The sequence below is a fragment of the Artibeus jamaicensis genome, unplaced genomic scaffold, assembly GCF_021234435.1.
Source record: "Artibeus jamaicensis isolate MK-2021 breed Jamaican fruit bat unplaced genomic scaffold, CSHL_Jam_final scaffold_660, whole genome shotgun sequence".
NCBI lineage: Eukaryota > Metazoa > Chordata > Mammalia > Chiroptera > Phyllostomidae > Artibeus > Artibeus jamaicensis.
Genome location: NW_026522052.1, coordinates 10,385,503 through 10,399,991, shown reverse-complemented (window position 1 = coordinate 10,399,991; position 14,489 = coordinate 10,385,503). Strand labels below are relative to the sequence as shown.

At 55.7% G+C, this 14,489-nt stretch overlaps 1 protein-coding gene across 6 annotated transcripts in view; it reads left to right on the top strand.

Moving 5' to 3' along the window:
• PKNOX2 (PBX/knotted 1 homeobox 2) overlaps positions 1–14,489 on the top strand; it is a 296,595-nt gene that overhangs the window by 219,123 nt on the left and 62,983 nt on the right. For all 6 annotated transcript variants that reach the window (XM_053659460.1, XM_037134196.2, XM_037134198.2 and 3 more), the window contains one exon: positions 12,679–12,818. In XM_053659460.1, coding sequence (XP_053515435.1) covers positions 12,679–12,818 — 140 coding nt within the window. The remainder of the gene's footprint in view (positions 1–12,678; positions 12,819–14,489) is intronic.

Sequence of the window (14,489 nt, the reverse complement as noted above, 5' to 3'; positions counted from 1 at the left end):
CCCCCCTTACCCATTCAGGGTCACTAGAGTCCCTTTGTCCACCCTTCTCTGCCTGCTTATCGCAGGAATCTCCCTTCCCTTCAGGACTCGCTCAGCTTCTACCCAGAAAACGGTCAGGCCTGGTTCTCTGTGCCCTCCTACCCTTCCCTTGGGTCCCTGGTTTCTGTCCCTCGGCTCAGACACAGCAGCCCCCCAGTTCCCCGAAGACCCCCATCTGGCCACAGCTCCTGTGGAAGGCTGCATCCTGTCCCCATCTTCCCATGGCCTCCGTCCCTCCTCCTGGAAGCCAGGCCCAGCGTTTGTGGGTGGGTTAGGGTTAGAAGAAGCTGATCCCTTCTCACCTTTGCTCCCCCACCCGCACCTCACCCCACCCTTCATTCTTCTGAGACTCCAACTTAGTCGCAATGCTCTGCTTTCACCGAAGCTGCCATCTGCTGACCTCGACCTTCCCACTGTCCTTTTTTCTCTGTCCCGGTCTCACAAGTCAGTGCTAACTCAATGATTATTTATCGAGTATCTGTCATGTGAAACGCAGCCAGCGAGACTATTCATTCACTCGTTGAACGAAAGTGCAGCAGAGCCGTGTGCCAGGCGGCGTTTCTCACTCCTCCCTGCCTCTGCCCTTCCCTGACGCCCCCTCACAGATGCTCCACCCACGGCTGCTCTTGTGGACCACACAGAGCTCTGCCCCCCAGGGCAGGATGCTCAGAGGCGGTGGCAGGGCAGGCAGACCTTTGCTCACATGAGGTCCTCTCGTCCCAACACCCCAGCCTGGAGGGAGCACATAGTGGTCACTCCACCTGTCCTGGTGTCCCTCCCTGTGAGATTATACTTTACAGAGTCCAGCAAGAAAACCCGCTGCCTCCTCAACCTGTGGAAGGGCCACTCGCCAGCGTTTGAGCACACTCCCCTTTGCCCCGCCCCGGCTCCCACACATCGGCTCCAGGCTCCTTCCCCGCTCTCCCACACCACCTGCTCTCACGCCAGCAAACCCTCCACCCTGTCGGGAGCTTTCCGAGGATCACCCCAGCTTGAACTTGGCACTGACACAGCTCTGCTGTGTGAAAGCTTCCAGGCGAGCAACAGTCAGGCCCTTTCCCTCTGTAAAGAGAATGAAGAACAGGCAGCTGGAACTGGTGGAGACCTGGGAACCCAGGGTCCACCACAGGGACAAGCGTCATCCTTCTCAGCAGGCGCAGGACCCGTGCCCTCACCCTCTCAGGCAGTGTTGGGGGCCCCGAGGTGCTGGGAGACAGGCAGGAACTTCGGCTGTTTCTTTTGTAGCGGGCTGCTGCTCCCCAAGACCCACAGTAGCAGTGGGAGCAGCAAGAGGACACCGCTTGCATTTAGCAGGTGGTGGGCACAAAGGCCCTCACCCCCACACCCAAGGCTCCGGGGCTGAGTGGGGCGGGGCTAGGAGGACGGAGAGATCTGGACTGGCAGCTGGGAGCTACTCCCTCTCCGCCGACCTGTTTTGCTGTCTGGGCAACTGGGAAAAGTTTGGATTTGCTGGGGATGAGCAGGAGAGCTGCAGGAAGGGCCTGTGTTGCCCACGAATGCTGAGGCAGGTACGGTTTCGTAGGGGAGCCTCCGCATGTGGCTGAGCCTTAGTCCATCCCAGCTGCCCTGGGAGGGTGTAGAGGCGGGACAGCAGCACTGAGGCACTCAGCACCCTGGAAGCCACCACTGAGCTGTCCTGGCCTTTTGAGTGAGAAAGGGAGGCTCCAGTTTCCTGGCACAGGGACTGTCCCAAGGCTCTCCTCTCCAAAGGAGAGGAGAAGGGAGAGATGTGTGGGAGGAAGAAAGGAAGGAGGGAAACTCGTATTTACAGCAAGGGAATAGAAAGAAAGGAAGGAAGGAAGGCAAGAAAAAAGGAGTGAAAAGAAAATTCACCTTTACAGCAAGGGGATAATTTGCACTGGGGAAGCCACACACCTATTCGTGACCCCAAATATCCAGAAATGAAGACTCTGAGAGGAAATCTCACATCCATTGTTGTCACCAGGCCGGGGTCGGGGGTCTTTATGGCCTTGGCGAGGCCACTAGGCTGCAGCTAGATTGCCGTGGGGCTTCCCTGGGCCAGGTCTGGTTCCCAGGGAAACTGGTCTAGATGGGAAACCTGGGAGGAGTTAGGGCGGCAGTGGAATGGGTGGGAGGGCAGTGGTGGGTGCGATGGCCAGAACCCAGGCTCCCTGTTTGGAAAGGCCGTCTCTCGGGCCAGTGCTAGACTTGGAGGCCAGCCCGCTTTCGGAGGGCCCTCCTCCGCACTCTCGGGGGGGGCCCTCCTACCCACTCCCAGGGGCTTCTGAGAGTGGCTTGCTCAGAGGACTGTCTTCCCTGCAAGTGCCCTGCTGGGGAACTTGCTCTGGTCCTCCTGCCTTCCTGGTGTTATGATGTCGAGAGGCTGAGCCTGCTTCTCAGGGAAGCCCTGCTCCATGACCCTCGAGTGCTCATTATCCTAGAGGATGAGCCACTCTCTGAAACTCAGTGTCCTCAGGAAAGCCAGGCCCAGTGGGAGCGTGGGGCAGATGCCTGGGGCCCTGTGGGAAGAACCCTCACTTCCTCCTCGTTCCTTGAGGTCTAATCTCATTACCTGGGGACTCAGCACGACTTGTTTCCTCGAGGCCTGCAGAGCTGAGCACATCTCCTGATCACCTCCCCAGAAACCCAATTTCTTCCACAGTCAGAAAGGACGGTCTCTGATATGAAGTCCCCAAAATGAAAAAGGAAGCGAGAAGCGGAGCCCTCCCTCCGAGACCCATGCAGTCGTTTTAATAAAGTTCCCGTTGTGCTAAGGGCTAGCAGCACCGAGCATAATCTATTCAAATGCGCAAGAGAACCTCACTTTGGAAAATTAGGAATCTGCATTAAAAAAATTCCCAAGCCCCGGACCTTCTTTATAATAAATTAGAATTTTTTTTTCAAGGCAAATTCTTAACTTGGCAATTTCATTTTTGAAGTTTAGGGAATAAAAAGTTATTAAGAATGAGGAGTTTTTTCCCTCCTCCCACTCCAGTAGAGGAGCAGCAGTGGTCCCGGCCCCCTGCCGTGGGGCACACCCGGTGGGCTTCATGGTCGTTCAGTGCCTGGGCCCTGTGTCCGTTTCGGTCCGTGCGACTCGGGGGAGCTCAGTGATCACCAGTGAGGATGCTGCTCCACGTTTCCTGTGCACTAAAGACAGACCGTGCGCTTAGAAAGCGCAAACGTGGTGGCCACCGGAGACCTTCCTGTTCCCAGCGTCCTCCTCCTGGTGGCTTCCTGTGAGGTTCTGCTGGAGCCGCAGCACCGGCCACCTCTGACTGCAGCACCTCGGGTGCAGCGTGGGCTGCGCCTGGACCTTAGTGCAGACGGCCCTCCGTGTGCCCTGCGAGGCAGCAGTGCGTCACCTGGACCATAAAGTTCTACAGTGATGGTTTAAGGAAAACGCTGTCTCCAAGGAGACCCGCATGAATGAGGAGTGTGGTCCCTCCGTGTGGTGTGAATCTCCGTGCCTCTGCTCCAGCCTGGCCACCCGCCTCCTGGCCTCTCACAACGCCCCCCTCCCGTAGCCCAGTGCCCCAGTGATTCTAAAGGGCCTCTCAATGTTATCAGGGTCTCTGCTGTTGCTCCCCCTCCCAGCGAGCTCCACCCTGGTCTCTCCCCGAATCCTCGTGCTAGCACAGCAGCCCTCTCACTCCCGGGCTCGCACCCTGCATTCATGTGCCCTCTCCCCACCTCCGAATGCCCTCCAGGGCCTCCCATTTCCTGTAATGCCCTGCAGCCAGCATCGCCCACCGAGCAAAGCTGTCATTTTGGGTGCCTCCACTGCAATCGCAGGAAACCTCTGGACTTGAGCTCCCCCACCCTCGCCTCATCCGCACACAAAAAACTCCTGCCACCTGCGCCCCACCCCCTTCTTTCTCAAACATACACACAGTCAGACCATGCCACAAACATCTTTGCCCTTGGCCTACAGGAAGACAAGCACTGTGTCTGGTTCTAGTTGTGCACGTACTCAGCACCTGGTCTCCCCGCGCCCTCTAGTCCTCAGCACGTCGAGACAGGCGTGTTAGACTCGGAAGCAGACATCCTGCGGTGTCCTCTCGCCCACTAGGCACCGCCCCTCTGATGAGGGCAGGCAGTTAACAGTTTAGGGACAAACTAATGTGTAGGTAGTGAGGTACCTATGTGGTGTGATGTGTTGGTGGATGGTACGGAATAGGAAGAAGGTTTGGCAGCTCACCAAGGATGCAGCCTTGTCACTGGCCAGGGGGAGGCAGGGGCAAAGTCAGACCTTTCGGTTCGGGGCGGCGCGGGAAGTTCGCATCAGAATGAAGTCTGGCATTTCCTTGCGACCCTTCGGCTCAAGCTGGGTTCCTTCCATCCCCCTCTAATCTCCTGCAGCCCACGGAGTGGGGGGGGTGGTGTTCAGGACCCCATGAAACCGAGCTTGGGACCTGGGGCCAAGGTGGTGTTATCTGACCTTCCCTGGGCTGCCTCAGCAGGGAGGCTGGACCGCTCTGTCCCTCCCATGTCCTGCTCCAGTCCCACTTGGGCAGGGCCGGGGCAGCAGACACCCTGGGCAGCTGGACCTTTGATCAACCGTCAGGGTTCCCTTGCTGGGGTCATTAACTGGAGGCAGAGGGGGCGGCAGGGGCCCTGGCTGTGAATGCCCCCACCCCCGACCCTCCACCCCAGGCTGTGCAGCTGTGAGGTCAGAAGTCGGTTCAGATGTTTTCACACTTTATATTCCTCTCATCTCTTTAAGGCTGGAACCCCTGCCTTGCGGGGGTCCTCTGCTCAGCTGCCTGTGAAACTCATTCGCTCTGCAGCAGTAGAGTTAATTCAGCAGCTTTGAACGTCCCCCTCAGCCTTTTCTGTGGCTGTGATTGACAGCTCCCTGTGTCCCTGGGGGCAGCACCCCAGGGACCTTGTGGGCGACCTGCTACCCTTGCTTTGACTCATCCAAACAGACTCCAAACAGACTCTTCTCTTTCCTTTTAATTTTCTGCTGGGTCTTTCTTCTCTTCATGCACCGTGACCTCTCTTCCTGGCTGCTCGGGCCACCAGAGCCGTTAAACTGGACATATGCCCAAGCTCTAACTCACTCAAGCCCTGAGGTCCTCACGTGTAAAAGGCCTAGCAGCTTCGGGCCCCACCGTGGGTCCCTTACCTTCCCCCTTAGGGGAGGACTGGGCCGGTGCCAAGCCTTGTGAGCAAACTGCCACTCCGATGACCTCACGAGGCTTTCCATTTGGTATTCTTGTTACCCAAATTCTGATATTTACCCAAAGAAGAGAGATTTTATTGTCGTAGCCTTTTGCCTCCAAGCAGGACGAGTGCCCTAAACAACTACAAAAATAGTTAATGGCCCCAGTATACAGAGCTTAAAATAAATCAGAGAACAGGTGATCCAGCAGCCTAGGGCCGAGGAGCCCTGCCTCCCTCCCCCAGACCTTCCAGGAGCTCCAGGGTCTGCAGGGCCCAGCAGGTGGGGGCGGGGGAGGAGGGGCCCAAGGGTGTCTGCTGTCCTTGGAGCTCCTGGTCTGCAGCAGGAGGAGGGGGCAACTCCACATATGAGTAGTAGAAGTCCGGGAATCCCAGGCTGTGTCCCAGCCCCACTGCTGACGAATTGTACAAAAGCAGGCGAGGGATTTCCATGCTGGTTCTCTCCTTCACTTGCCCACCCCACACACAGGGAGCGCCTCCTGGCGCATGCAGACCATGCGCAGTGTCCTGGGGGCACAAAGTCAGTTGTTCCTGCCCCAACGGAGCTCGCAGTCCACGGGGGGGGCCTTAGCTTCTTTGCGGAGGAGATGGGAATGCTTCTGCCCTCGCGGGACTGCTGAGAGCACGGGCACGAGAAGCGGCCCAGCAGGGCTTTGGCTTCCTCTCCCCCGTGGCCCTGACGTTGACTCTTTGCTCCATCTTCCAGATGTGTCCAGTGGCCGAGACCGGGTTGAACTTGAAGGACTCTCTTTTCTCTTAGAAACACAATAGGCATATAAAATGGGCGTTTCTAGTGGTAAATACTCCTCTTACACACACACACACACACACACACACGCATGCACACGCAGTGCTCACACATTGCAATTCTGATATGCCCCTAAAGGCCCTCCTAGCAATCACTGGTTGGCACTAGCATAATAAACACGGGTGCAGTTCCTGGAAATGGATGGCAGGGTGGGGGCAGATGGCTCCCCGGGAGGCGCACAAAGCTGGGATGGGAAAGACTCAGGCCCAAGTACATAGCCTCCCTCCTATGAGCCACACATCAGTGACGCCCTAGCAGTGCGGGCAGGGCCAGTGGACGTTTCACGAGCCTCCTTTTGTAAACTACTGCCTACAAGTTCTATTAAGATTAGTTAGTCAAGACCCCCCTGCGGCAGTGCCCTCCCCCCAGGACGTCAGCGGTGTCCCTTGCTGCTTCCCACCTGTTCAGGCCCAACCTCTTATTTACCAAATGACTTCACGCCCTGACCTCTCCCAGGTCCTTGGACTCCCTCCTGGTAGGGAGGAAACTAGATCCTGCTCTGCTGCTGGACCTGGGATTCAGGGAGTGCCCGCTCCTGGCCAAGCCCAGCGCCACCTTGGCAGGCAAGGCCTGTGCCGCCCCCTGTGTTCCCTGTCCTGGCGGGGCGGGCCCTGGCCACGGGCAGCTCTCTCCCTGCCTGGGGAGGTCATCCTCGGAGGAGGACGTGCGGAGAAGTTGCAGGCCTAGGTTGTCCAGGGTTTGCAGAAAGGACCCTGTGAGAAGCTGGTGGGTTTAAAGTCACAAAGACCAGGGCCATCTGTGGTGGAAGGGTGTATGTAGGGGCATGGGGGTGTGGGTGCTGGGGTGTCTCAAGGAGAGAGTGGGGCTGCATTCAGAGGGGACACACCCACCGTGTGCAGTGCACCCTCATCGTGGTCTCCTGCAGCTCTGGGAAGAGGCATTAGCAGCTCCATTTTTACCTGAGGGGAAACTGAAGTTCAGAGGAGCTGTCTCTTGCCCAAGGTGACATAGCTAGTGATGGGTAATGTCACCTTCCACAGCACCTCGGTGCCCTCTCCCACTTCCTTGGGTGCTTATACAGGCAAGCAGCTTCCTTCAGCAGGGGCAGGGTCCTTAGGGTGGCCCATGTGACAGAAGCAAAAATGGCCTGGCCATGGGCTGCAGGCTGTGTGGATTACGTTTATGTAACCCCCACAAGCTGAGTGTCTTCCAGTGCCAGCCACTCTGCGTGCATCATCTCTTAACTTCTAACAGCCCTGGGACTTACACGTATTATGGTGCCCACTCTGTAGATGAGGGCCCCAGATCAGAAAGGGAGAGCAACTTGCCCGCATCACACAGACGGAGAGCCCAGTCCCTTAGATGCCCCTGCCGGCACTTCCTGCTGCGTCTGATTACCTCCAGCTCTGGGCTGGGTGCCACCACACCCTGTAAATTGGGGACTGTGGCTTCTGTGTTGTAGCCTGAGGCATTTGGGGTCAAGAAAGTAAATCTGAAGCGAAAAAGGCACCTTTTGATGAAAAGGCCCACCCACTCTCACCCACCATCTCTGCATCAGTAGATACCTGGACCCTTCTGGATTGAAACCAGGGCTGCAACAGGAAACAGGAAGGACAGGTCCCTGTCCTCCAGGGTCCACTGTCTAGTGACTTACAGAGGCAAGGAAGCAGACACAGCCGAACCTTACGGAGGCTCAGAGCAGGAGTCCTGGCCGTCCTGATGCTCAGCCAGACCCACTGAAGGAGACAGCGATGCCCATGAGGCTGGTGGGAGGTAGGGAACACCACTGACATTGCACTAATGAGCAGACTGAGCCCCAGATGATCCAGTGACACGTCTAGGGTCGCCAAGCAGTGAATGGCGAAGGTGGAACTCAGTTCTACCTGACGCCAGTGTCTTCTGCAAACTTCCTCATGGGGTTCTAGAAAAACCTGGTGTCGTCCCCACTCTGAGCCACCTGCTTTCACCCCCCATGAGCAGAAGAGAGGAATTCTGAGTGGCAGCTGGCAGCAGGCAGCGGTCAACCACGATTGGACCTGGGCACCCTGCAGGCTTCGGCTTCTCAGGCCTCAATTGCCCCAGCATAGCCTCCCAAGGAAGTAGCCCCGAGCCACCTTCAATTAATAAATCACCCGTGCCTTCCTACCCGGGCTCCACATGGAAGTATTGTCACAGGGTGGGAGAAGCAGGGCCTGCGGTGGGGACCCGGTGAGCTGGGTGGAGACCCAGGAGCATGTGCTGGGAAGCGAAGCTTCATCCTGACTCTGGTGCGCTTCCTCTGTGCCCTCCTTTTCACTCAGGAGTGGGTGTGGGGGATCTTCCCATGCTCTTCTTCAAAGGAAAGTAATTGCATACAGTAATTCACAGTGTGATTCCGGCAGAATGCCCTTGGCTCTTGCCCCAGTATTTGCAAAAACTGTCTGTGATGTCTAGAAGTTTCTTCTCTTCTGTGGGCTTCAGGCTCCTCACATGTAGAACGGGGATCACACTAACCTACTGTGTGATCACAGATCACACGGGGTTGCTGCCTCACACAAAAGCTGCAGAAACGTACTATCAGCTCCTTAGACTGGATGTGCCCACTCTGCCCCACAGTGGTGGTGGGGGGGGGTGGCGCCTAATGGAAGAGAAGGCTTCCATGGGCCGTTCCGGTAGCAGGAAGAGCTGCTGAGGCAGGCGGGCAGGCAGGTGTGCCACCCACTGGCTTCCCCGAGTCACCCCCACCCAGAGTACCTCCAGCTCATCTCCATGGTCAGACTACACTGTCCGCCCCTCCAGATTTTGCATCCCTGCACACACAGCTTACAACCCCCCACCCTTCCCGGTCTGTTTTAGGATGGGGGCGGGGGGCAGGACTTCCGTCTCCAGGTGTCACAGACCAAGGTCAGTCAGGGCCCTTTGGCTCCCAGCTTAAAGGCAGACCTGGGTCCAGCTGGAAGACAGAACCCAGAGCCTGTAGCATCTGTGGAGGCAAGAATGTGGAGCAGTGGCCCAGGGTCTTTGTCCCAAGAAAGGACCCTAGGGTCAGAGGTTGGAACCTTAGGACCCTGCGTAGGCTCTGGACACAGCCCCACAGCTCACGGCAGTGGCCTCCCAGGGCAGGCTGCCACCCACCCCCACCCCCACCCCACCCCACCTACTAGCCATCGTCCTGTTCTCTTGATTAACTCTTGTAGCCTCACAGAGAGTAGGTGTTACCCCTGCATTTCACATATAAGGAAACCAAGCCTCCGAAAGTTCAGGGAATTCACCCTAAAATGCATAGCTAATAATTAACAAAGGAGCATCAAACCCAGGGCTTGGATCCCCTGCTCATTCCACTCTCTGAGGCTTCCCTGATCTTCCAGAAAGTTCCCCAGACACTGTTCCACTGTGGCTCTCCTCCTCTGCGCCTCATTCCCCTCGTTGAGAAGGGCCAGTCCTCCCATCTGTGTGGTGCTCTGCCCACACCCCATCTCCGGTTTGCTGCCTGTGCAGGATTTGCGGAGTGCGCTAGGGTCTCCTTGGAGCACAGCAGCCTGCCTTGTATTTCACCCGTAAACGGGCTGTGCAGGCAGAGCTATGCCTCACTTAGGAAAGAAACACATTCTGGGAATCTTGTGTTAATAACAGTCATCGCTCCTCCCCCTGAGGGAGCACTTCAGAATCGTGTGGCGTCCCCCCCCACACACACTCTCACACGATGATGCATCACCTAACCCAAGCCTCGGTGGTCGGGGGAGGAGGGAGTGTAGTGGTGACTGAAGCACTCCCATGGAGTCCGAGCCTGCTAGTGTTGGAAGGGACTTCAGACGTCACCTACCCCCCAGCCACCCAGCTAGAATGCCTCCATACCCCGCACAGGGGCCCAACTGATCGCTCAGCCCCCGCTGGGCCCAGCCAGTCTCCAGGAGATAGCCTGTCTCAGCCTTGGGGAGCTCGGAGGCTTGGGAGCTTGTTTGGGATGAGCCCAATTCTGTCTCAATTCAGACTGACTTACTGCACTATTGGTAGTTTGACCCTCTGAGGCACGTGCAGCGAAACTGGTAGAATCAACTCCTTCGTTCGGCTATTCAAAGGGGGATTTGTGTCTCTCCATCTCTCCCCTCTCCCAAGTCTCTCTCACACATTCAGATTCCTTCCAGCATTCCTCATATGACGTGGTGCAGAGTCCCTTCACCTGGTCGATGCTCCGATGAATGTGCCTTCCCACACCCGTGTTGGCAGAAGGACTAGAAGCTTTGTTTGAACCGTGCTTCTGTTAATGTGGCCTCAGTCAGCCTTAGTTCCGGTCAGTTTTTCTGTGTGACGTGTGACGCTTTGGACAGAACGGATGGGCTGTCAACAAAAACACTGCCGCTAAACTGGGTTGCCCCTGTGCCACACTTACGTTATCGATTTTTTTTGAAGTGTTAGAACTGATAAGTTCTGGCTTAGTAGATAAAAATGAATCTTGTTAGACTCAGTATGTGGCCTCGGCGTGTGTAAGGATCTTTTGGGTCTCAGTTTCACATCATCCACACATTCGTTGGGCATTTCTTCAGATGTCCTCTAAGTGGCCGATAGAAACATTGGGAAGAGGGCTAAGCGAGAAGCAGAGCCCTCTCCCAGAAGCCTCCCTCGAGTGGCCATCCGTGCACACGCTCTCTCGCCCTCCTTCCTGGCAGTTGACTCATTCACGCCAGGCGCATTGCTCCGTGTTTCCCCAAGGATGTTGTGGGAGGTGCTATGCTGAGGTCACCGGCACCACCCATCCACGTCCACCACACCGTCCTGACTTGCCCGGCTCAGCAGGCGTGCTAACTGCAGAGGCTGAGCTCCCTTAGAGCAGGCGCGTGGCCTCGCAAGCCCAGCACGGTGCCTAGTACCACTTGTGAATGAAAGAAACGGGTGCAGATCAACATTAGCAATATTTAGTATTTCTGATTCCACCTTCTTTCTCTGTTTTCACAATTGGAACATTTGTTTCTATGTTCTTCCTTATAGCATCTCTAATACTCCTGACCCTAAAAGGACACCAGTTTGCTTACCGGTAAGAAAACAGGAGCTTGGGAAACTTAAGGGATTTGCCCAAAGTCGAAAGCAAATGCCGGGAGACAGTAGCATTCAAGCTGCTGTCCACTGGCTTCACGGTACCATGGTGTGTGTCCAGGCTCTTGTGCACTGAGTCTGGGGACATCCCCCAGCTCTGCTGACAGTGACAGGGATATTCCATCCCAACAAAAAATGATGGGGATGTAGCAGAGCAAAGCAGATATATTTCTCTTATAGTCTCAGTCTCATTCACTAGCCGTCACTCATTAATTCAGTTAACTGATTCAGCAAATATTTATTGAGCATGTACTAGTGCCAGGCCACTCTGAGCCCCAGGAATACAGCAGTTAAATCAAGCTCTTTTACATGAGCTTAAATTCTAGCTGGGGGTCGGAGAGCAAATAACTCAGCAAGTAGATGTGTAGCTCTGGTCATGCTAAGGGCGGCAAGATAAGATGAGGAAGGGGGCCGAGGGGTGCTCTTTTTCTCTGGAGATATGGCATCAGAGCGGAGACTAAGTGAGGACAGTGAGACAGCCGCTGTCTCGGAGATATTGGCACCAGCCACACTGCACCATGTTCACGGACGTACAATAGTTCTTCTTCCAGAAAGCAGGGACCGAGATCATAGGATAAACTTTCTGGCTATAAAATATCTGATTCTTTCAAGGTGTATTAATTTATTTATTCATTCATGTATTTTCCTAACAAATATTGAGCATCTCCTCTGTGCCAGCTGGGCGCTGGGAGCGAGGATGTGAACGGAGCTTCAGTTCGGGAGGCAGGAGTCTGTGTGCCTAACAGCACAGTGTGGGGAGTGTGCAGCAAGGGTGATGCCAGTGCCACGGACAGGCTGGAGGAAGGCCCCAGCTGAGACGTGTCGGCGTTCGTGACATCTTAGGGACCCGTCCGACTACAAGAAGTATAAAAGCATTATATTCTGTACTGATTGGTAGCAACAAATTTAAAGCCACTTAACCATTTCTTTAAATAAAATCTTGTACAGAAAGAAAATTCAACATATGATATTTAAAAGAGTTGCTCTGATTTTTTTTAAAATAGGGCCCTAGAGGCACCTTTTAAAACATGTAGCAGGACGAAAACAACCACTCTCAATATTTGTTATGGTTAAGAGCAGAAGTCTGCCCATTGTCCATTAAAATCCACTTATCTTCAAGTGCCTGGGTAAACCAAATTTGGAGAATCATTCCTTTTCCATCAAAACCATTAAAACAACTACCTCTGGCTAGCACTGAGTGGAATAGACCTCTGTGCCCAGATGAGAACTGACTCAGCTAATCTTTCCTCCTCTTCAAAGGCATCGAATCAAACTTCACACTGCCCGATACGTCCCCAATGGCCCATCAGCATGGTTTAAAGCACCATCACTCTGGTTTTTTCTGCTTCTGGACAGAGGTCACCACCTCCCGTTGCAGGAAGATTCATCTCTTTTAAAGTGTGCTCCTGCGCCCCCAGCTTGGAAGGCCCTGTGTTGTTCTCTAGAAGGTTCTCATTTGAGGAAAGATGTGCTTTCTTCCCACCACAGCACATGCACACTCACAGATCCCTCTCACAGGTCTGTGAGCCACGCACACCACCCCCGCCCCCGCCCCCGGGGGGGGGGGCAGGCTCCCAGCTCCAGCCGATGAAGCAGCTGTCCTGGCCACACTTTCTTTCTTCTCCCTACAGATGACGGCAACTGCTCAGACACCCTCCAAGGCCCAGGCTGTCCACATCTCCGCCCCTGCAGCTGCTGCCAGCACTCCCGTGCCCAGCACCCCCATCGACCCCCAGGCCCAGCTGGAGGCTGACAAGCGAGCTGTGTACAGGTAAGAGAGCGTCAGCTGTGCTGAGAAGCCCCCAACCGGCCTCAGACCAGAGCTGTGAGAGGAGCTGGTGAGCCAATGGGTGGGCTCATCAAAGACAATGGCCAACAGCTGCTCCCTTCGGGGCTCCCTCTCAGATCAATCCAGAGACCCCTCAGCTGGCCACTGTGGGTTGATGCTACCTTTCTGGAATTGTCTGCGATACTTTCTGGGTAGCATCTTCTGGGAGGAGCCCTTCTTCATCCCAGCTGGGGAGATGAGCCCTAATGAGCCAGAAACCCTCAGCTCACAAATGGCAGCTGCCTGGGTTCCCCTCCTTGCATCCTCGTCTTTTCGTTGCCTTTACTCCAACAAGAGCAGTGGATACCTATCGCACCGTCTAGGACTCAGTATGACTGAAAATCACTGGCAGAGTTTGTTAAAATGCGTGTTTGGGGCTCCCTGCTCTGAAATGCTGAACCGTAGATTAAGCTCTAGGAAGAGGAATATGAACTTGTAACAGCATTCCTGGGGACGCTCCTGCAGCTGTTCCTTGAACCACATTTTGATTCACGGTAATCGCTGGTTTTTAGCAACAGGTGCTGCGTGCAGCTGTGGAGGTTCTGGCTCCTTCCCCAAATGGGGGGTTTGCTGAGAGCAGGAACTCATTTCCTCTTGCTCTGCCCCAGCCCATGCCCCCAGGGCTGGGCCCTGGCCGGTCCTGAGCGGGCGAGGAGCTCAGGGAAAGTCCCGTTGATGTCTGCGCTGGTGAGCAGCTGGAGTCACCTGAGGGCAGTCCTGAGTAGGGCCCCAGCAGGGACCGAACTCCCACTTGTCCGTGGGGAGCACACGGCACTAAGAGAAGGTGCTTGGGGCACGCTTGGTCCCGAGGCCGGAGCCTTGCTCATGTCCGCCGTGCAAGCGTAGACGTCCACGCGTCCAGGCGCGCTCAGCTCACCCGCGGCCGGCACGCGCTGCAGCAGGTGCTAACAGCGCAACATGCGCGGTGGGCCACCCAGGGCAGATGGGAAGAAGATTGATTCCTTCCTCCTCGCTCCCCCCACCCTCAAATGACAGTGCCTTAATGGTAATGGTGATGATTACCGCTGTTATTATCGTTATCATCAGCATTATTTTTAGTTGCTCAGGTGAGCTGAATGCCTCTAATGCCAACAGTTGGGAGTTCAGAGCAACGTGCTCTGGTCCACAGATCCTGGCCCAAGGGTCCTTGCGGGGCCTGGAGGAAAAAATAAATCATAGTGCTGGCTCCCCCTTCCCTCCTCCCCTCCTTGCCCGTCCAGTGCACAGGCCTAGCTGCCTGCAGGCCACGTGTATGTGCTCTGTCTTGGGCCCCAAAGAACACCACAGTCTGGTCATAGTCCTGTCGGACAGACTTGAAGGTCGGGGGCACGCCAGCACCCTCCCCCCCCATCAGGGAACTGGGCGTGCCTGTCATCCCTCCCTCCTTTCTCGCGCTCTGTTGAACTCTCACTGTTTCTATGTGGAGGCCCCATTGCTGGACTGCAGGGGAGAGAGGAAAACCCTAAAAAAGGTAAGAGCACGGGTTCTCTGTCTCTCCAGACAGAGCTCTAGCAGGAAGCCTTCACAGAAGAGGCTAAGGAAGAGTGTGGTCTTAAAGGCTAGCAGGAGAGTTCACCAGGAGGAGCAGCGGGTGGAGTAGGGCCTTCCAGGCAG